This window comes from Apostichopus japonicus, chromosome 13, assembly GCF_037975245.1.
Source record: "Apostichopus japonicus isolate 1M-3 chromosome 13, ASM3797524v1, whole genome shotgun sequence".
NCBI classification, from domain to species: domain Eukaryota; kingdom Metazoa; phylum Echinodermata; class Holothuroidea; order Aspidochirotida; family Stichopodidae; genus Apostichopus; species Apostichopus japonicus.
In genome coordinates this window covers 12,688,887-12,709,454 of record NC_092573.1, presented here as the reverse complement: position 1 = coordinate 12,709,454, position 20,568 = coordinate 12,688,887, and the positions used below count along the sequence as shown (strand labels likewise).

At 35.7% G+C, this 20,568-nt stretch overlaps 1 protein-coding gene and 9 non-coding genes across 13 annotated transcripts in view; 1 reads left to right on the top strand and 9 right to left on the bottom strand.

Moving 5' to 3' along the window:
* LOC139978709 (uncharacterized) overlaps nucleotides 1-14,239 on the top strand; it is a 63,079-nt gene extending 48,840 nt beyond the window's left edge. For 3 of the 4 annotated variants that reach the window (XM_071989154.1, XM_071989151.1, XM_071989152.1), the window contains 2 exons: nucleotides 7,473-7,645; nucleotides 7,978-14,239. In XM_071989154.1, the coding sequence (XP_071845255.1) occupies nucleotides 8,159-11,059 (2,901 nt within the window). In that variant the 5' untranslated portion in view covers nucleotides 7,473-7,645; nucleotides 7,978-8,158 and the 3' untranslated portion in view covers nucleotides 11,060-14,239. The remainder of the gene's footprint in view (nucleotides 1-7,472; nucleotides 7,646-7,977) is intronic. The other variant, XM_071989153.1, reaches the window with a different exon arrangement.
* On the bottom strand, nucleotides 12,555-12,636 carry Trnas-aga (transfer RNA serine (anticodon AGA)). The gene has a single exon. It is a non-coding gene; the product is annotated as a tRNA-Ser (tRNA).
* A 26-nt stretch (nucleotides 14,240-14,265) lies between the features above and the next one.
* On the bottom strand, nucleotides 14,266-14,347 carry Trnas-aga (transfer RNA serine (anticodon AGA)). Its single transcript has one exon. It is a non-coding gene; the product is annotated as a tRNA-Ser (tRNA).
* A 1,780-nt stretch (nucleotides 14,348-16,127) lies between these two features.
* On the bottom strand, nucleotides 16,128-16,209 carry Trnas-aga (transfer RNA serine (anticodon AGA)). The gene has a single exon. It is a non-coding gene; the product is annotated as a tRNA-Ser (tRNA).
* A 351-nt stretch (nucleotides 16,210-16,560) lies between these two features.
* Nucleotides 16,561-16,642, bottom strand: Trnas-aga (transfer RNA serine (anticodon AGA)). Its single transcript has one exon. It is a non-coding gene; the product is annotated as a tRNA-Ser (tRNA).
* Nucleotides 16,643-16,991: 349 nt separating this feature from the next.
* Nucleotides 16,992-17,073, bottom strand: Trnas-aga (transfer RNA serine (anticodon AGA)). The gene has a single exon. It is a non-coding gene; the product is annotated as a tRNA-Ser (tRNA).
* A 348-nt stretch (nucleotides 17,074-17,421) lies between these two features.
* On the bottom strand, nucleotides 17,422-17,503 carry Trnas-aga (transfer RNA serine (anticodon AGA)). Its single transcript has one exon. It is a non-coding gene; the product is annotated as a tRNA-Ser (tRNA).
* Nucleotides 17,504-17,850: 347 nt separating this feature from the next.
* Nucleotides 17,851-17,932, bottom strand: Trnas-aga (transfer RNA serine (anticodon AGA)). The gene has a single exon. It is a non-coding gene; the product is annotated as a tRNA-Ser (tRNA).
* Nucleotides 17,933-18,288: 356 nt separating this feature from the next.
* Trnas-aga (transfer RNA serine (anticodon AGA)) lies at nucleotides 18,289-18,370 on the bottom strand. The gene has a single exon. It is a non-coding gene; the product is annotated as a tRNA-Ser (tRNA).
* A 624-nt stretch (nucleotides 18,371-18,994) lies between these two features.
* Trnas-aga (transfer RNA serine (anticodon AGA)) lies at nucleotides 18,995-19,076 on the bottom strand. Its single transcript has one exon. It is a non-coding gene; the product is annotated as a tRNA-Ser (tRNA).
* Between the last annotated feature and the right edge of the window lie 1,492 nt (nucleotides 19,077-20,568).

Sequence of the window (20,568 nt, the reverse complement as noted above, 5' to 3'; positions counted from 1 at the left end):
AGATCTGGACAGTGCTGATGAAAACCAAGGAATGCGCAACTTTATTAAAAACCACAACAATAACAACAACGAGAAAATAGAGAGAGAATATCGACTTCAGAGAAGTGTTTATTTATATCAGTACCTTCCTTTTAAAGAGAAAAACACAACAGCGATATTAAATAGAAAATTAATTGTGACCCGAGGCCGCGAAACCAGGTTACTATAGATATGCTAATTTCTATTCAGAAAGGCTTTCTCAATTGACCTCCCTCGTAATGGATAACGATGTTTATTGATGCATAAGTGATACGTTTCGGTGATATTTACACCAACCTCGGGTCTATACCTCGGCAATGATACACTATGCAGCTGAAAGAAAGTTAGAATAAATAAAGTTGAGCATGTATTTGTTTACTCAAAGATAATGGAATTGATCTTATCCAAACTCTGATGAGTTTTATGCAAACATACCATTTTGTTCTTGTGAGTTTAAACCGCCTGGTATTTGTCACATTGTAACAACATGTGAAACGACGATTATTGTAGTTGTGAACGATCCGGTAAGGATCTAGTGTTTAATTCAACATTATCAAGATGCGATCGAAGAGAAACTATCGGTGCCTTCTTTCATGTCAAAGGATCGCCATCAGTTCCGTCCACTAAAGACAAATTTGAACCAAGTAGAACAAACAATATATATATATATATATATATATATATATATATATATATATATATATATATATATATATATATATATATATATATATATATATATATATAAAACATATATATATATATATATATATATATATATATATATATATATACATATTTACATATATTTATTTTATATTTCGAAAGATTAAAAAGAAAAGAAAAAATTATACAGAATTAGTAGACCCGTGCACTGCTATCGTATTTCTGCAGATAACTGTAAATGAGCGGTCCATGAACTCTTAGGTAGACAACCCAGGATCTTTCATGCGTACCGAGTCACGTGATCCAGCAGGACCCCCCACCCTTCAGAAAAGATGCTAGAGTTTATCTTGGACGATGAACTTGACGTTACAAAAATAACCTGATCGATCCTCGTCATGAAGGTCTGAAAACTTAAGATCAATTTTCCGGCGTTTGCATAAAAAATAATACCAAGAACCACCGAAATATGTTTGCGATTTACTTTTGGCTCGCGCCCCATAGGTTTGAGGACCGTCTATGAACGTTCTGCATATGCGATGATTGTTAATATTGAAAATAAATCAAGTGATGTTTTATCGCCCCTCGAAGGTGACCCTTGATAGTTGAGTAAGCCAACTTTTATTTCCTATCATTCTTTTTGCTTCGTCTACAATAGTTATGTCCTGGAATGTTCATCCTTACGTCATTCTCAATCACATAAATTATGTTGTTGTGATGGTTTAATGTTATATCGAGCCTCCTCATATAGTTACCGGATCGCCGATGTAAATGCTATAGTACATATTGATTATTTTTACTATTGCCAATAAAAACATTGATGTTTTCTCCCCTCTCATCTATATAGTTGGAAGTGAACTTAGTTAAATGTTCATTCTATAATCCTCTTCTCTTCGTCTATATAATTGGATGCAGGAATGTTCGTCCTTGCGGCTGGCTCAATGATATAAATTATGTTGTTTAGGTTGTATCAATCCTCGTACGCAATGTACAAAACTGGAACGTTTTGATTTAGCACGCTATAGTTTTACGTATCGACATCTGTTTCATGATAAAAAAAAAGACTGTTAATTTTAAGACATTTGCATGATAAACTTGATAAAATTTGGTATTTAATTTTCTCTCTGGCCGGTATTTATATCTTAGGATTTTTTTCATTAGACGAACTTATCGAAAACTGTAAAAGAAAATCTCCGTTAACTATATATGCTATTTCTTTCTTACCTATACGGAATTAGAATTACTAGCTGTCATGTTCTTTAAGAGGAACGAATTTTGTATTATCGAGCCAACTAATTTTCTCTTTATTCAAAGGAAACCTCTGATTATAGCTACCCAACACAATAAACATTTTACACTATCTAATACTCAGTTGGCAACAAAGGGAGGATATTCGGCCTCCGATGGGATTCATGACTTGATAAAATCTATTACATATGCAGAAACAAGTAACAGCTATAGTTAAACCATAAAAGTATATATTAGTTTAACCCTTTGCTTGCCTTCAGCGTCAAAGATTGGAAGCAAAGATAATTCGCCTCCTCAAGTGTTACTTTGACTGCCAGATACATGCAACAATCTTAATTACAACCATGTGCATTGATATCTATGTCCTCAACAGCATTATGTGACTAGCATGTATGCTTAGAGATTTCTTGATATGATGTTATAGGCTCTCCCTAGACGGTTGACTTTGGTGTAAATCTAGGACAATTCACCTATCAGTCCTGCCTGGTGAGGCATTCACTCCGGAAGTGACGAACGTAAAGACATAAAACAATATATATAATTATTAATATTTACTTTTGTATCGTGGGATAAAAGTTTTCTTTCGTTATGCCTATTGCAATTATGTGAAGATATTGTTTGTACAAGACAACGTTTCTACCCCGAGTTGTTACACTGGATGTTGTATTTTCTAGTATTATGTCTTGTTCGTGCGTCTACTTTGCCAATATGTCAAGAAGAAAGGAAACCTAATTTCATTGACTCAACACGTACATTATATATGGTAAAAAATTAATTCTGTATTGTCATAGTCAAACCCTATAAAACAGAGTTTGATCAGACTTCAGTTTGTACATAGCAACAATAGGTCATTGAAGTTGAAGTAGGCGTTATCATGCGGATTATACAAAAAGGTGCCTTTAGACTTGCTTTATCTTTCGAAAACTCGCCACTTTCTTGTAATGCGAGTAGTGACATCGTGCTATCACACATGCGTTCCAAAAACTTAGGCCTACACATGACTGTACCCTAACATAACAAAACAGATATGGTGTTGTAGAAATGATCTCAAGCAACATACCCATGGTAATAGTTTAGAAGTTCTAAAATACGGTTGTTCTTACAGCCTCAGCAATTTTGTATTGTTAATTAGTTGTAAGGAACACAACTTCCAGTAACTATCTCGTTTCTATAGTGGAAATATTTCCTCATGAATTGATGTGCATTGATTGTAATAACCGTATGGTTTGTAATTTGGGTGTATAGCTATATTAGCTGTATTCATTATGTTGGTTATATTGGGTACAATGGTTGTAATAACTGTATAGTTGGTTATATTGTCTGTACATTAGCTGTAATAGCTATAGTTTCTGTATTCATTAAGTTGGTAATATTGGGTGTATATTAGCTATCATAGATATATCAGCTGTTATAACTATATTGGTTATATTGGGTGCATTGGTTGTAATATATGCATAGTTGGTGATGTATATTAGCTACAATAGCTATATTAGTTATATTGATTATATGGGCTATGTTGGCGATGTTTGGTTGTATTGGATATATTGGTTATACTTGCTGTCAGCATTGGCTACATTGGCTGTATTGGCTATCAGCATTGGCTATATTGATTGTATTGCCTGTCAGCATTGGCTTTATTGGTTATGTTGACTGTCAGCATTGGTTATATTGATTATATCGGCTGTCAACATTGGCTGTATAGATTATATTGGCTGCCATTTATTGGCTATAGTGATTGCATTGGCTGACAACATTGGATATATTGATTATATTGGCTGACAACATTGGCTGTATTGATTATATTGGCTGTCAGTATTGGCTAGATTGGTTATATTGGCTGTCAGTATTGGCTGGATTGGTTATATTGGCTGTGTTGGATTCATCGGGTGTATGAGCTGCATTGGGTATATTAGTTATAGAACCCATCAGTGACTATCGTGGCTATATTGGTTAATTTGTCTGGACTGTCTGTATCTGCACTGAATTTATTGGCTATACAGTGACTGTATTGTCTATATTCACATTACTGATTATATTGGCTGTGTTGGTTATCTTGGCTATCGTGGTTTTACTGCTATCACAGGTGGACACCAGATATATCGCGATGGACTTTTACAAGCGAGAAGAGATGTATTATTGTAGTATATCTTATTGACAAGAATTCCCACAAGGGATTCCCTGTAAATTAGATTCCGGTAGACTTCTGCGATAATTGAGTAGCTGATTGTGTTAAGATGACCTTCAGAGAATCTTCTTAATACCAACAGCGAGTTCTAATCAACCCCTTTATAAGTACACGAATTTGAAGCAGTAGACATATGCAGTGTTATCAAAGTGGCTTTGGATCATATACTCCGTCCTTTTCGGTTGGTGTTTGAAGACTAAAGAGAAAACAAACAATGGGTCATGGATGAATAGAATTACTGACAAAACTATAAATTATGGTTTGTTTGAACATTATTGCATAAATGTAATCAAAAATATAAGTTTCTTTAATGTATATATCTTCTATATACATAAATATCTGCCCTGCTTTCAGGAAATGCATGTTACATTTCCTGTTTCGTGTTGAGACTCTTTGTTGTCGATTCAATTCAAATCCGTTTTTTCCCCCTTCATTTCCCGAGATTAACGGCATCTAGAATGGAAACTGCACAGACAGGGACAACAACCACTATAGAGCTCGCAATGAGGAGTTTAACAATTTTTTTTGTCTGAAAGCCCTTTATAGTAATAACTTCACGAGACATAAAAGTTGCAGTTATTGTTGTCTATAGCGTCCCTAGCTATCCAAACTATAATTCATGCATGGGTTCAATTCGTCATGTAAAAACAGTGAACAGAGTGGTATACCCACCAGCCGAATAAAGCCTGGCTACAGTCGTAAAATATTCAATGGAATAGTTAGTTACCATAGTAAATGAAGCGTGCGTTTGACTAATGAGTCATAGCCGTATGCGCGCTAAAGTATTGCTGTATACAGTTTTTTTCATTATCCAAGGCATAGTTGACATGAAACGGGAAATAAATTAATGTCGTCCGGATACCATTCAATCACGTTTGGTGTTTGGTGAGCTTTTCGAATGCCGGAGAAGTATTGTAATTGACGAAAAAGTACGTTGAATTCTTGGTACGGTTGTTGGAAATTTTTGTTTAAAACTGTATAAAATTAATCTTTTTTGTAGTTGTTGTATGAATCAATGCATAGAAACGGGAAGACAAAGAAAAATTATGTAAACAGTTCGTTTCGTTTCGTACATCGGCTATATACAATTAATATGAAGTGAATTGAATATATGAATCTTTAACTGTATTTGTTAAATTTTTAAAGTTACCTTAATATACGAAAAAGTTAAATTGTATTTCATAATCCGGGTGCCAAATCTTTCTATTCTTTCAGTTTTGAATAAAGCAAAAACATGTATGGTTCAAACTTTCGTAAAGCATTTTTTTCCAAAATTTTGCATGACATATAAAATTTGCTACAATTATTTCTAGGTTGCTGCTCGGTTGCTACACATTCATTTCTTAAGTACGGCTTGGCTTGCCTATAAAAAGTGATAATTATTTGTAAATTGTCAGATTCTAAGCATCAGGGGTGCACTCTGTACAATTATAACACCTGGGTAATACGCCCTCGTTGACAGTTATACAAAGCCAGTTAATACGCATCCACATCCTATAGTAGAATCACTGTGGTCGAGTTGTACGGATATCGGTCTGGGCCACAAGATCCGGGGTTCGATTCCTACCTTTGCCTGATGAGTCCCAAAAGGACGAAACCGGTCGTAAAGTGGATTTTTTTCTGGTGTGTTGAACTTTATTAATTTATTATAAATCTGTCATACCACTTGCTACACATTCATTACATATATATATATATATATATATATATATATATATATATATATATATATATATATATATATATATATATATATATATATATATATTATAAATGCGCATGCGTGTGTGTATATGACGCATGAGCCAATAATTACAAATAATCATTTATTTTAAAAGACTGGTAATAAAACACTATAGACTCTAATAAATTCGTTATGAAACTTGCTATTGATACATTCAAATATTGAGGATGGACATTTGGCGAAGCTCATAACGATTTCAGCAAACTTCGTCTGAAGCAAATGAAAAATAAATATTGAAGATATTGTTTGGAACATAACAAATTATGATTCATTTATGCTTCAAGATCTCAAACAGTATTACATGGTTGCACACATTCATGTGACTGTACATATTTAGTACAATGTATTGTCATGTATTGCTTCGTAATTGAAGTATCCACGTGATAGAGAATGAAATTGTCAGGAAGTAAATACTATGAACGAAAAAATGTTCTTATCACTGCATGAAATTTAGTCGGACCGGTACCAATAAAAATGTCTAACTTCGTCTTTATTGTCAATCTAATGCAAATGCATTAACCATCCATCACACTTTATTGTTAGCTCTATTCTGACCTAGTTATGTAGCAAATTGCCATTGATTCAGGCATGCCATTGTTGAACATTTTTCTGGAAGATATAATTTCTGATTTTTTCCCCTCCAATCTATTATGTTGCCTAAGGTAAATCCATTCTCAATTGAGTAACTAGAGCATGAATCAATCCAATTCCATTTGGTAGACTCTTTGTCATGATTTTAATCATAACCATGACTTGCGCGTGTATATATGTTTTGTAAGTGTTGTCCATCAGTGAATTTCAAGTGCTAAGATTAAAGCAGTATATTAAAAGATTTTTTTGTTGATAAAAGCGCCACCAATTGAACTTAAAAAAATATCTTAAAAGTAAAATTGATGAATGTTTCATCTTGCGATGCAGACACTATTGGTTAACGTTTATAGCTAACTGGAAGTAGAATATAGTTCGATTTAAAGATTAAGTAAAAAACACACCAGTCTTGTACATGTGCTCGAACTTGGGAATCTAGTATTGCACTGGATACACACAGAAAACACAGTTACTACTGTAAATTTTACCAAAGTAAAAACTGGATCGGTAGCATGTGCTATTAGGATTACAGTGAGAACTGAGGATATGTGTAATTCCAACAAATCCAGTTGTTTGGGATTTGTTGGAATTACACATATCTTCAGTTCTCACTGTAATCCTAATAGCACATGCATGCTATCGATTTATCAGATTTTGTCAGCACAATCAAATTTTAACTGTAGTACAAAGTTTAAAAGTATAGTTACAGTAGTTACTGAAATCTCTGAGTGAATCGGTTGAGTATATGGATACAGTCAATAACAAAATAGCAACATACTGCAAAGTCTTGTGTGATTTGTTATCACTTTCCACTTCGTTTTGCAAGTGTCTGTCATCGAAAAAGTACAATATGACTCTGTTTGATGTGTCAACGCATTGTACTCTTTTGGAGTGAAATATATTTGAAACCTGAAGCATATTTCAAGCTAATACTCCAGCCAAGGTCGCGCTCGGTTAATATAGGAAATTTACCGAAAAATGTAATTTTGACCTAATTCTTATTTTTGGTTCATTTTATCTTAACAGAGTAAGCGAAGTTGCTTATTTACATATCGATGTAAGTGACAGATTAGAATGCTTGAGACGCCAGCGAACAATCCGGCTGAACCTCCTTGGCATATGTTTCAACGATAGACGCAGTGAGAAAATTGGAACTGGTTTTCTCATCTCCACTTCACGAGAGGTAGAGAGTGGCTTTGGTATGTAAACAACTGAAAATTAACATCTTACACTGGAACAATGTGAATGCATGAGCATTTCAAAGTTAATCAAGTTTTATTAATAGCAAAGAAGAATTTGGATAATTAAATTCTTGAGAGGTCTATACATGTAAGGATCCACTGTATCCTTTTTCGGATGACATTTTCTTATTGCAAGTTTAAGCTGCGAAATGTAATTTATTATTTTGTTGAGACACCCTTCCTGATGTGGAAGATAAAAATAAATTAAAAAATATCTTTCTCATGATGCAAAATTGAAAAACTGGCGGAAACGACAGGTTTTCATCCTTTTTAATGTTATCTTGTTTCAGATCTTGATGTCTGCCTGATGTTTATTAGAAATGAAGTTGATGTCAATGGATTTCGACGACACCATCTCGTGAAGGAAACCATGATGACCAGGTGTTAAATACAAAGCAGTCTTAGAGCATCACTTTGTGATTGTTTGTATCAAACTATGAATATTCATGACCTAATGACATTCCTTTGACAATGGAAAACCCGTTAGCGATACGCATGTCGTCTTCATCTGAATCGCTAACTCTGACGTCACCCCGAAGTTCGGGAACAACAAAGAGTGTCGTGTTAGTTCATCAACCAGCTGGTCAAATAATTCCACAGACGAACTTGAAGCCCATTCATTGCAAAGAATCTGTGCGAAGACAAATTCATGTTGTCGTTCGTAATCTCGAAGCGGTGGTTTCTGAGCTCAACTCCGTGATGAACGAGTTACAGGGAGTACTAGAACAGATCGACAGAGTCACAAGCTGTTTAGATTCTCGCCTTTCGGGAAAATCGTTACGTCTTCAACATAGTACAGACGATGAGAAGTTATGGACGACGAGAAGAAAGCGTTCTGTTTCTAGTGCTTGTAGTATATCCACTCATCAATCAAAGTCGAACAGTAGCAGCACTACGTCAACATCTTCAAGTTCAACCGACCTTTCATCTCTATGGAAGCTACCGAGGAAGACACGTAGTAGGTCCTCTTCGAGTGGTAAACCATCTCATAGGAAAACCAAAAAAATCTTGGAAACAAATCCGAACTCGAACCAAGACAAACGTAAGCAGGAGAGCGACTTGAAAAGCACGGAGAGCAACAAGAGACACAGTAAACATTTACAGAAACATGAATCCCTTGAACTGCGAATCAAAGAAGCCAAAGACGATACAAAACCAACTGAAGAGTCTACGAAGGTTCGTCTAAGGGACAAGAAACGTAATCACAAACGTGCTTTCTTACATGGTATTTGTTGTGTACGTACGCAAAGCATGTACTCAGCAGAGAGCGATCCACGTCGTAGTCTCCTTAGTGACGACGGTACATGGGTGTTACGAAAAGGGAATGGTGTCAAGTCCCCAATGTATCCGGGTGTTCTTTTACCGGTGGTGATGGATGATAAAGATAATTTAACGCAAAAAATGCCACGGAGCTTCTCAGAGGGAAACATTAGCTCGTGTAGCAATAGAGATAACAAGTGCTCCCAGACGAGTGCAGCCAATTTGAAAATTTCGAATAGTCGCGAACCAAGTCTTAATCATACCCCAAATAGAACGAGTGGAATTGCTTCTTCCATATCGGACGAAACTCTGCACACTAATTCATCCGGTGATTTGTTTAGAAGCAACGAACATGAAAAGTCTCTTTTTCTGACATTAGACAGCGATGAGCATATCCCATTGATGACGTACCTAAAGTCACCCGTCAGCAGTGCTCATATGCTTCGAAGGAGCGACGTCATCGATGATTCAAGCTCAAATAGGTCATGGTCGAGACGTCGTCCTCCATCAGACTCATCTTACACCAGAAAGCCAAAGAATGGAATATATCAGTACGAGAGTGAGACTGAGGTAAGCCAACCAGGTATGAATCTTTCCGATAAGGAAGTCAACGTGGAAATATGTTCGCCTGTTTCCATTCCAAGTGGTACGTTATCCATAGGACCTACTCTGTCAGAAATTGAACCAGATATGGTAGAGACTGATTCCGAAATTGAATTTTCTCTGATGCAAACCATTCCAGCAGAGAAAAAGTTATTTAAGTCTTCCAATTCATTGTCATTCGATCACTATCCTGGCCTTACCGGCAGTTTCAGTAGTCTTGCAGAAAGCGAAGAATTTATCAAAAGGTATAGAATATATTCTTACGACAGCGAATGTGATCGTAATAATAAACGCTCAGATAGTAGGGAATCAAATTACCATGCCAGGGAAAAGGAACTTGCAGCGGAAGGACTAAAGCTGTTACTCTACGGGAATGATTCGAAGACGACAGAAGATATCTCCGAACAGAAACAAAAGATAATGATGGAATTAGATAACCTGAAATTGTCTTTCAACTCTGCTTCATCTACACCGGAGAGTGAAAATGAGAAGATTCTTAGACGTAGTCTGACACAGTTTGATGATTTCAGTCCAGATTCGCAGCCACTTGAATTATCTGACACCATGGATCCAAACTCACCCGGACGGAGTAACGGAGAAAGTCCACTATCGAATGGATTTGAAGCTGATCCGGAGGTCAAAGCATTTTTACAAGAATTGGATCAAAAGATTAAAGAACGTGGATCTAAGAGTGGGTCTGTCGACAACATAAGCGTTTTCACTGGGTCGAAAGAATCTTTGGCAGTCAGTGATACTATGTTTTCGAGAAAGTTAACTGAGGCAGTACTAGACGAAAATTCCAATATTAAGTTGAATTCCATCTTTAGAAACTCGATGGATTCGGTAATGACCGATGATTCACGCCGCGGTTGCTCCTCTGATCCTGGCGATTCTGATCATTTGATGGAAAGTTTTGAATGGGAGCATTCCTTTACATTTTCGATGTATCAAGAGACCGGTTCGAAAATTCCAGATTTCAGTCCTGACGGGAAAGATGCTGACAAAACGCTGGAATCGAACTTTAAGAATTTTGATCTCGATGAGGCTTTAACGTATTCACTTTCTTATCCTCTCGAAAAGGCAAAATCGACGAGCTTGTCTTCGGAGAGTTTTATTTGGAGTGAAGGTTCGATAAACTCCGATAGACGACTGGATAGCACCGGGAAATCGGTGGATGAGCTACTTTCAGAATTAGATATATCGGCAGACTTATTATCGAAGTCAACTCTAAAAAGACCGGAGACGTTGGTCCCGTCGATAGATCAAATAAAAAGCGAGTCCTTGCCAAGGAGTGACGGAAACGTTTCCGATTACAAAGTCAGCTATAACCGTGATATCAATACATGGACAGCTTTTGCAATGGTGCATATAGGGGGTTCAGATAGCAATTTATCGCGATGTTCAGGTGTTTCAGATGGTGCATCCCAAACGTCCAGTAAATCGAATAATAAACTTTTCTCACCCAAGGATAGTCTATCGAAAGCAAATACAGCTGAAACACGTACCTAAATTAAGAAAAACTACACGAGAGAAATAGTCCTCAAACCCCACTTCTCCTCTCAACCCCTACCTAGAGTAACATACGTTGTCTGATCAATAGAAACACTTCCCAATCATTCGTTAATTAGACCCTTCACGTTATTCTCTGTTCCAAATTTTATCGGACTTGCAGACTCGTGCAGCCAATTGGGACAATTTTCTCTAATGCTATAGTACCACACTATGATGTGCTCTCATAGCATGCTTCAAAGCACCCGTGCTGACAGTATGAACAATTCCTAATCTTTACACGATGGAAATTGGGTAATCATACTTTAAGTACTATCAATACGTGTGCTTGGAAAGCGTGACATGGAAGAACAGTATAGAAAAATTCTACCAACTGGTTATGATCACTTACATAGCGTTCGTTTGAATGAGGTACTCAGTGTACAGGTTGTATGAAAGAACCTCAATTTTTAACACCACGGAATGGCCAAAGAACCAAATAACCTGAAGAAAACAGAGAGAGGTGGAGAGAATACGAGAGTGGCGAAACGATGAAAACGGCTGACTGGTCAAAAATAACAGTGACTTGCAACACATTATGCTTCAATTTCTCAAGTATTATAATTTTCTGCGTCATTTAGACAATACTTAAAGTAATTGCGACTTTCTGGTTATGTTGACATGAGATTTAAAATGCGCATGTTCTGTTGAGATAATTAAACACCTAATTACCTGAGTGACTGAAGCATTGAAGTAAATCGTTCAATATGCCCGAGTTATCGTTTCTCACAAAAACCGACCACAAAGATTGCATTTACAAATTTGCCTCCACAGAATAACTCTGATATCTAATTTATATCAATGTACTCTTTCCCTTATCGATTCATGAACGTGATATGTTTAATTATAAGTAAATACAGAACAAAACACGGACCATGGTCATATGATATTAATCAGAGACGGTTACTTACTAATTAAACCTTCCAAAAGAAACCACAGTTGCCAGTGCAGACCGGGTATAATTTCTGTTTGCTTTTTACTGTGTAGTAGCGTATGACACCCGCTGCAGCAACGGCAACACGTGATATCTGTAAACAGTAATTACATAACTATGCACCATCGCTTTGGATACAGCTGAAACTTATATTTCTAGTGACTCAACAGCTGTCATCAATTGATTTTGTTGTGTTTTGAAATGAAATTCCAGCATTTTTTTCTTTCTTTGATAAATTGGGGGAAATTACGGCGCGTGACTGTACATCGTAAAACTATGCGAGAAGCCAATATGAACAAGGGTGTACAAAGCTTATACACTGCAAAAGGAATACAGATTGTACTGTGAATTAATTACTTTGTTGTCAAAAATGTGCTTATCTTTTGTGACTTTGTCTTGAAGTGATTTGACAGTGTGTTGTTCTCAGATGAATGATTTCACCCATGTTCATTAAAAACTGGTAAATAAAGAAAATCTTCGGTCAGAGGTTACCACGGCCTAGGTGAAAAGTATGATTTCATCCGTAGTCGGCAGGATTCGAACCTGCGCGGGTAGAACCCAATAGATTTCTAGTCTATCGCCTTAACCACTCGGCCACGACTACTATGCATATAGCAGTTAAGGTAACTTAGTACCATTGGCTCTGCAGCGCACATCGAATCTGAATATGTCTGGTCATGGAGAATGAAGAAATTGATCTTATATATAATCACACAATTATTCACACCTTTGCTCGCATATATCCATGTAGAAAATACTAAGTTGTTTGTTTTGTTAACGAAAATGTATTTTCTTTTGGATAGTACCTTTACATTTATGCCTATGACTATAATAATTCTTTCAGTTGATTGAAAATTGTACTATTAGTACAAAGCGGTCAAAAAATATACAACATTATACAATATTTACAGCTTGGAAATATGCAGACAATTTGTTTTTTAACATATGTTACATATAGTAGGCGCCATACACAAACACACACACACAACTGGAACATTACCGCAGCTAGTGTATGGGCAATATTTGCCATCTCGCGGGGACTCACAGACAATACAATTCTCTTCCTCCCGGATAATAGAACAAAGGGACGAATTTATTAATTATTAAGTCTTGGTGAACTTTGCCGTTGGTTAACCTTTGTAATCTAACTTCATGCATTACCGTAATGACCTTGTATTTCCCTGACCCCTTTTTTTCTCATTTATATTTTTCTTCTCTCAAGAACAACAAAATAAAACTTAAACTGAAAAATACATTTTTACAGTCTCTGTTGATAGTTATGATAACATATTTGTACATATATATATAAAATCAAAAATCAAAACAATAGAAGACTGTTTGGTTATCTTTCATAAAGATAATAAAATTGTTAATATAAGTGCAATAAATTATACCATGGGAGCCATAACTTATCCCATTTCATTTCCCAGTCATGTTGCTTGAATGAATATATTTTTCCAGGAAAGAAATAATCTTTATGAAAATGATTCATGTTATTGACTGAAGGACTTGTCTTCTTAATTTTTGAAAGAAAGATGAAATATTTTACCAAAATTACCATAAGGTTAAATATGTTATCATATTTCCCACCAAATAAAATCTTTCTTCAGGTATATGCTTTAAGATGGCTCCAGGGAGGCTTAATAAAATCACAACTAAAAAATAAATGTTAAACTGATTCGCTATGGGATTCACAAAAGGAACAAAGGTCATGATTATTGAAATTCATTTTTATGGAGAAGGACATTTTTAGGGAAGAAACGATGAAGAATTTTTTAATGAAACCATCTTAAGTTTATATCATTTGTGCAAAGAAAAACCCGTTTCATATTTTTTATTTGATTTCAAACATTAGCATACATCATCTGTACCGAATGCATTGCTTTACAGTACCAAAAATAAAAGGTACCCAAATCTGACGTTTTTATTTCTTGGTATAGATGATCGTCACAAGAAAATATCTCCAGTAAAAAAACATTTCGTATTCCCAAAACACTTGACGAACGGATTCTGGCCTTGGACAAAATGGACAGTGTCCATCTCCGTTAACTATGTTAATTTTCTTTCAGTTTATCGATATTTTTTTTTTGTATAAATACAGTAATAAATATACATAATTATACAATATATATATTCAACATTTACATAGTGGAGATAATGTGATTTGACTGTATTTTATCAATGATTCAAATAAAGTGCGGATTCTTGCTTAAAATAAAAGCCATGAAAAGTGCGTAGTCGGCAGGATTCGAACCTGCGCGGGCAGAGCCCAATAGATTTCTAGTCTATCGCCTTAACCACTCGGCCACGACTACTCATGTACACTTATTTCGTCTTCAATGGTAATTGCCTTACTGTCTGGAGCATTCCAAGGGAAAATTTCGTAAAATTCTGGCTAAAATTAAATTCAGTCGTGGTATTATAGTCACTTAACGACATTGTATCTTGTATAAATTATGAGATTATTGTATAGAGTGCTTCATGATAATTTCATTCAGAATATTTTCATCCGTTTTATAATTCCCACTGTACCAGACAGAGGATCTTCATAGATATCACTACTGATTCCACTGAAGATATTGTATACCTAGTTCTATTCTGCAGGTGTCTTTGTTTATTGATAAATTAACGGGATCAGATTATATGGAATAAAACTAATGTCAGTCTTAATTTTTCATATTATGTATTGGTTTCATTGGCTGTTGGAATGTTGCTTTATTTTGATTGATGTTGGTTGAAAAAAAGCCTCAAAGGTCATAATTATGTTGTATATTAAAGAGAAAACCGGCAATAAGTTTTAGAGGAGTTTGGCTATACCTTCATATTCAATCCATAACAATGCATTTTCTTTTCCAATAATTTCATACTGAAATGAATATTACTGTTCTTTAATTGTTAAGCCAAATGTAACTACTCAGCAGAGTATATGAATTAAAATCTCAATAATACCTCCGGATGATTGCTTGTTTATTGTTGATAAATCTCACGTCAAAGCAGGTATTGCTGTTCCCCCCTACCCAACCCCCCCCCCCCCCATAATGGAGTATGGGAATAAAACTAATATATTGACTGGTCAAAATACACTTTTTAATCAACTTGATCAACTGAGTATGTTCCATTTTATTTCTCCAGTCTGAAATATTGGTATCTAATTACAAATTATTAGAAACATATGTAACGTTGAGAAGTAAAAGATTGATTATACATTTATCTCGTAAGAACAGACAATTTACGTAAACATGCGTAATTAATTAAATAGGTACTTGACTATGTTAAATTTCCTTGTGCATTAAAGTAAACATAAAATTAAATGCAATTTTAACCTAACGTTACAAACAATGGCAATGCATTAAAGAAACCAATTGTTTATTATAATGTGTACCTGTTGCTTTGACCTTGCTGCAATAAAAGGTGAACATCCGCTCGTGATGTGTCGAAACCATTACGAACACGGCTATCAGAATCGGCCTATCAAACGTTACGGTTGTGATTTAGGGTTGAAGAATATGACAGACCGTGTTACTCGTAGTCGGAAGGGTTTCGAACCTGCGCGGGCAGACCCCAACAGATTTCTAGTCACTCACTAGCAAGGACTCTAATAAACACATCGATAAAAAAATGGTTTCTATTTCGTCACCAAGTTCGCTGTCCCATGGAGGGGATGTAAAAATATCTCGCCTAAATTTTATTTCACCTTGCATTGTCACTGAAGGAATTGTCTTCACTTTTATAGCGGACCCCCCCCCCCCCCGCCCCCCCCCTTCCCCGCAATAAGTGGTTCCGGTGGAAGAATTATAATCATCGCGATCTGAGCCAGAGATTATCTTAGGTAAGAAAAACACCTCACCTGGCCACTATCCCTTCACATATATAAAATGCTGTACCGTATATTATTTCCGTACTATTGTAAGAAGGAAATGTCTCCACACAATATTAGAGCTCCACAAGATTCTATATACATTTTGGCAAATGGAATGACGGAATTTATTGATATCGATTTTCCAAATAAAAAGTAAGAGAAAACTGTTTCCTCTAACTGGACTTTACCTTTATCCTTGACTCAAAAGGATCCCACAAAAACAAAACATTACATTACGTAGTCGGCAGGATTCGAACCTGCGCTGGCAGAGCCCAATAGATTTCTAGTCTATCGCCTTAACCACTCGGCCACGACTACTTATGTATCCTATCGTGGGGAGCAATGGTTATTAGTCCACACGTGTTTGTAATTTCATATGGAACATAGTTTGGAACATTACTTAAATTCTGCTTAAAAAAACTTTAGTGGTCTTATTATGGTCACAGAATGACTTTATAAACTGTATGCAATCAGCAATTACCTTAGAGAGTGTGATTCCTTGCACTTTAAATCACAACGTTTCATTGACTTCCTTACACTGTGGACAACTATAAAAAAGCAATTTATGTTACAAATAGACACCACACGCACACACAAGTTGTAGAACATTACGTAATTGTTGGCTCGAATTCAAAGGAGGATGTTGTTCAGATAAAATGAAAAAAATGGCGTAGTCGGCAGGATTCGAACCTGCGCGGGCAGAGCCCAATAGATTTCTAGTCTATCGCCTTAACCACTCGGCCACGACTACTTATGTATCCTATCGTGGGGAGCAATGGTTATTAGTCCACACGTGTTTGTAATTTCATATGGAACATAGTTTGGAACATTACTTAAATTCTGCTTAAAAAAACTTTAGTGGTCTTATTATGGTCACAGAATGACTTTATAAACTGTATGCAATCAGCAATTACCTTAGAGAGTGATTCCTTGCACTTTAAATCACAACGTTTCATTGACTTCCTTACACTGCGGAAAACTATAAAAAAGCAACTTATGTTACAAATAGACACCACACGCACACACAAGTTGTAGAACATTACGTAATTGTTGGCTCGAATTCAAAGGAGGATGTTGTTCAGATAAAATGAAAAAAATGGCGTAGTCGGCAGGATTCGAACCTGCGCGGGCAGAGCCCAATAGATTTCTAGTCTATCGCCTTAACCACTCGGCCACGACTACTTATGTATCCTATCGTGGGGAGCAATGGTTATTAGTCCACACGTGTTTGTAATTTCATATGGAACAAAGTTTGGAACATTACCTAAATTCTGCTTAAAAAACTTTAGTGGTCTTATTATGGTCACAGAATGACTTTATAAACTGTATGCAATCAGCAATTACCTTAGAGAGTGATTCCTTGCACTTTAAATCACAACGTTTCATTGACTTCCTTACACTGCGGAAAACTATAAAAAAGCAACTTATGTTACAAATAGACACCACACGCACACACAAGTTGTAGAACATTACGTAATTGTTGGCTCGAATTCAAAGGAGGATGTTGTTCAGATAAAATGAAAAAAATGGCGTAGTCGGCAGGATTCGAACCTGCGCGGGCAGAGCCCAATAGATTTCTAGTCTATCGCCTTAACCACTCGGCCACGACTACTTATGTATCCTATCGTGGGGAGCAATGGTTATTAGTCCACACGTGTTTGTAATTTCATATGGAACAAAGTTTGGAACATTACCTAAATTCTGCTTAAAAAACTTTAGTGGTCTTATTATGGTCACAGAATGACTTTATAAACTGTATGCAATCAGCAATTACCTTAGAGAGTGATTCCTTGCACTTTAAATCACAACGTTTCATTGACTTCCTTACACTGCGGAAAACTATAAAAAAGCAACTTATGTTACAAATACACACCACACGCACACACAAGTTGTAGAACATTACGTAATTGTTGGCTCGAATTCAAAGGAGGATGTTGTTCAGATAAAATGAAAAAATGGCGTAGTCGGCAGGATTCGAACCTGCGCGGGCAGAGCCCAATAGATTTCTAGTCTATCGCCTTAACCACTCGGCCACGACTACTTATGTATCCTTTCGTGGGGTGCAATCGTTATTAGTCTATACGTGTTTGTAATTTCATATGGAACAAAGTTTGGAACATTACTTACATTCTGCTAAAACAAAACTTTAGTGGTCTTATTATAGTCATAGAATGACATTGTATACTGTATGATTTCATCAATTACCTTAGAGAGTGATTCATGGCACTTTTAATCAAAACGTTTCATTGAATTCCTTACACTGTGGAAAACAATAGAAAAGCAAGTTAAATATTACGTTATAAACATACACCACACGCACATACACTTTGTAGAAAAATACGTAATTGCTGGCTCGCATTCAATGGGGTACGTTGTTCAGATAAAATAAAAAGATGGCGTAGTCGGCAGGATTCGAACCTGCGCGGGCAGAGCCCAATAGATTTCTAGTCTATCGCCTTAACCACTCGGCCACGACTACTTATGTATCCTTTCACGGAGTGCAATGGTTATGAGTCTACACGTGTTTGAAATTTCATCGATTCATCGTATTTTCATTCAAAAAGTTTCATTGACTTCCAAAGCCAAACCCTAAACACAAACATATCTTCATACACCTAATTACACAGGAGCATATTACACTCTTCTCTATGCTTCATGCGAGAAAAAAAAAACATAGAGCTAATGTTGGATTCGGTTATATTCATTAAAACAACAAAACTGATGCAAATTGCATCTTTCGCTCGGAAAAATATTAAATTATGTGATTAATTTTTCAGTTCATTGACGTTTATAAAAACAGTTATGCAACAGATTAGTAGTAACAGTAATAACTATACAAAATTATACAATATATAAGTATAAAATATTTACATTTACTTGTTTCAATATATTTTCTTTTACTTTATTGACAAATTCATTGTATCAAAGCAGTTATAAAAATACAATATATAGATAAAACATTAACAAAGAGGAAAACAGTAGAAAAGCAAGTTAAACAATATGTTATAAACACATACTACACGTACACACACGTTGTAGAACATTACGTAATTGTTTGCTCGAATTCAAAGGAGGATGTTGTTCAGATAAAATAAAAAGATGGCGTAGTCGGCAGGATTCGAACCTGCGCGGGCAGAGCCCAATAGATTTCTAGTCTATCGCCTTAACCACTCGGCCACGACTACTTATGTATCCTATCGTGGGGTGCAATGGTTATCATTCTACACGTGTTTGAAATTTCATATGGAACATAGTTTGGAACACGACTACTTATGTATCCTGCTGTTGTCTGCAATGGTTATTAGTCTACACGTGTTTTTAATTTCATATGGAGTTTGGAACATTACTTAAATTCTGCTAAAACTAACACTTTAGTGGTCTTATTATAGTCATAGAATGACATTGTGTACTGTATGAAATCATTAATTACCTTAGAGAGTGATTCATGGCACTTTAAATCACTACGTTTTATTGACTTCCTTACTTTGTGGAAAACAATAGAAAAGCAAGTTAAACATTATCATGTTTCACTATGTTATCACTAAGGGCACGTATAATAAGTTAAACATAATTATGTTATAAACAGACACTATTACTGTATGAAATCGCGAGTTCCTGCTTGCAGGAGGATCTAAAATACATACATACAAGTACATATTTTAATACAAACAGTTTCATTGACCTCCAAAGACGAAACTTGTTCACTTGTCCACTCGGCCACGACTACTTATTGGATACGACCCAATTATTTTAGAATTTGCATTAAGACAGTGCAAACAGCACGTATACAGAGCAATGCGAAAATCAAAGGTAAACATCACAGTTTGTGCATGGTCTCAAATTACATATTTACAATGCGTTATCAATATGTCAAAGACAATAACTCGCTGTGTTCGTATGTATACAGAATATTTATAGATAAAAGACGGAAAAAACAGGGCTTATTTGTCTTTCACTTATGCGCATTGCGCAATCGATCTTGTCCGGTTTGTCTGTAACCGCTTGATGAGAATAACGATTTTCCTTTAAAGTTTCATGTGGAATTAGTATGCTAGGTACATATGGTTTGCTTAATACATATGGTTTGCTACATACATATGCTAGGTACATATGGTTCGCTTAATTCTACGTGTTGAAGTTTTTTTTTTTTGAAAAGTAGAATAAAACCTATCCGGACACATTTATCCGTCACATGGATTAACCCGGATCCATATTTTTAACCGTGCATGATTGTGTAATGCTGCATAAATATTATCGTTATAGTCCAGCACTTCACAATCCATTAACAAATACAATTCCTGTTATATAATCACAAACAACAAGGCCCCGGCCATTTGTACAATATATATTTTTTTAAGTTCAGAAATTATGACTGTATAACCAGGTTACGGTAATATTTTTCACATTATAAAAGACATGCAACGTAAAGACAATAAAATGGAAAGCTTTAATGAGGTATATAGCCCCCCCCCCCTCCCAAAAAAAATGTTATTTTCAGTGGTTGCGATAATCCAACAAATACATGGAACATTTTGCGTTCATATATTTTCGTGGCGAGAAGACTTAATTTCATATACAACTGACTGCCTAGACACATTGATAATTTACGTCCCCACACGGAACCAGTTTAATTCTCAGCCCTGCATCTGTCCATTACATATATATGGATTGTGACCG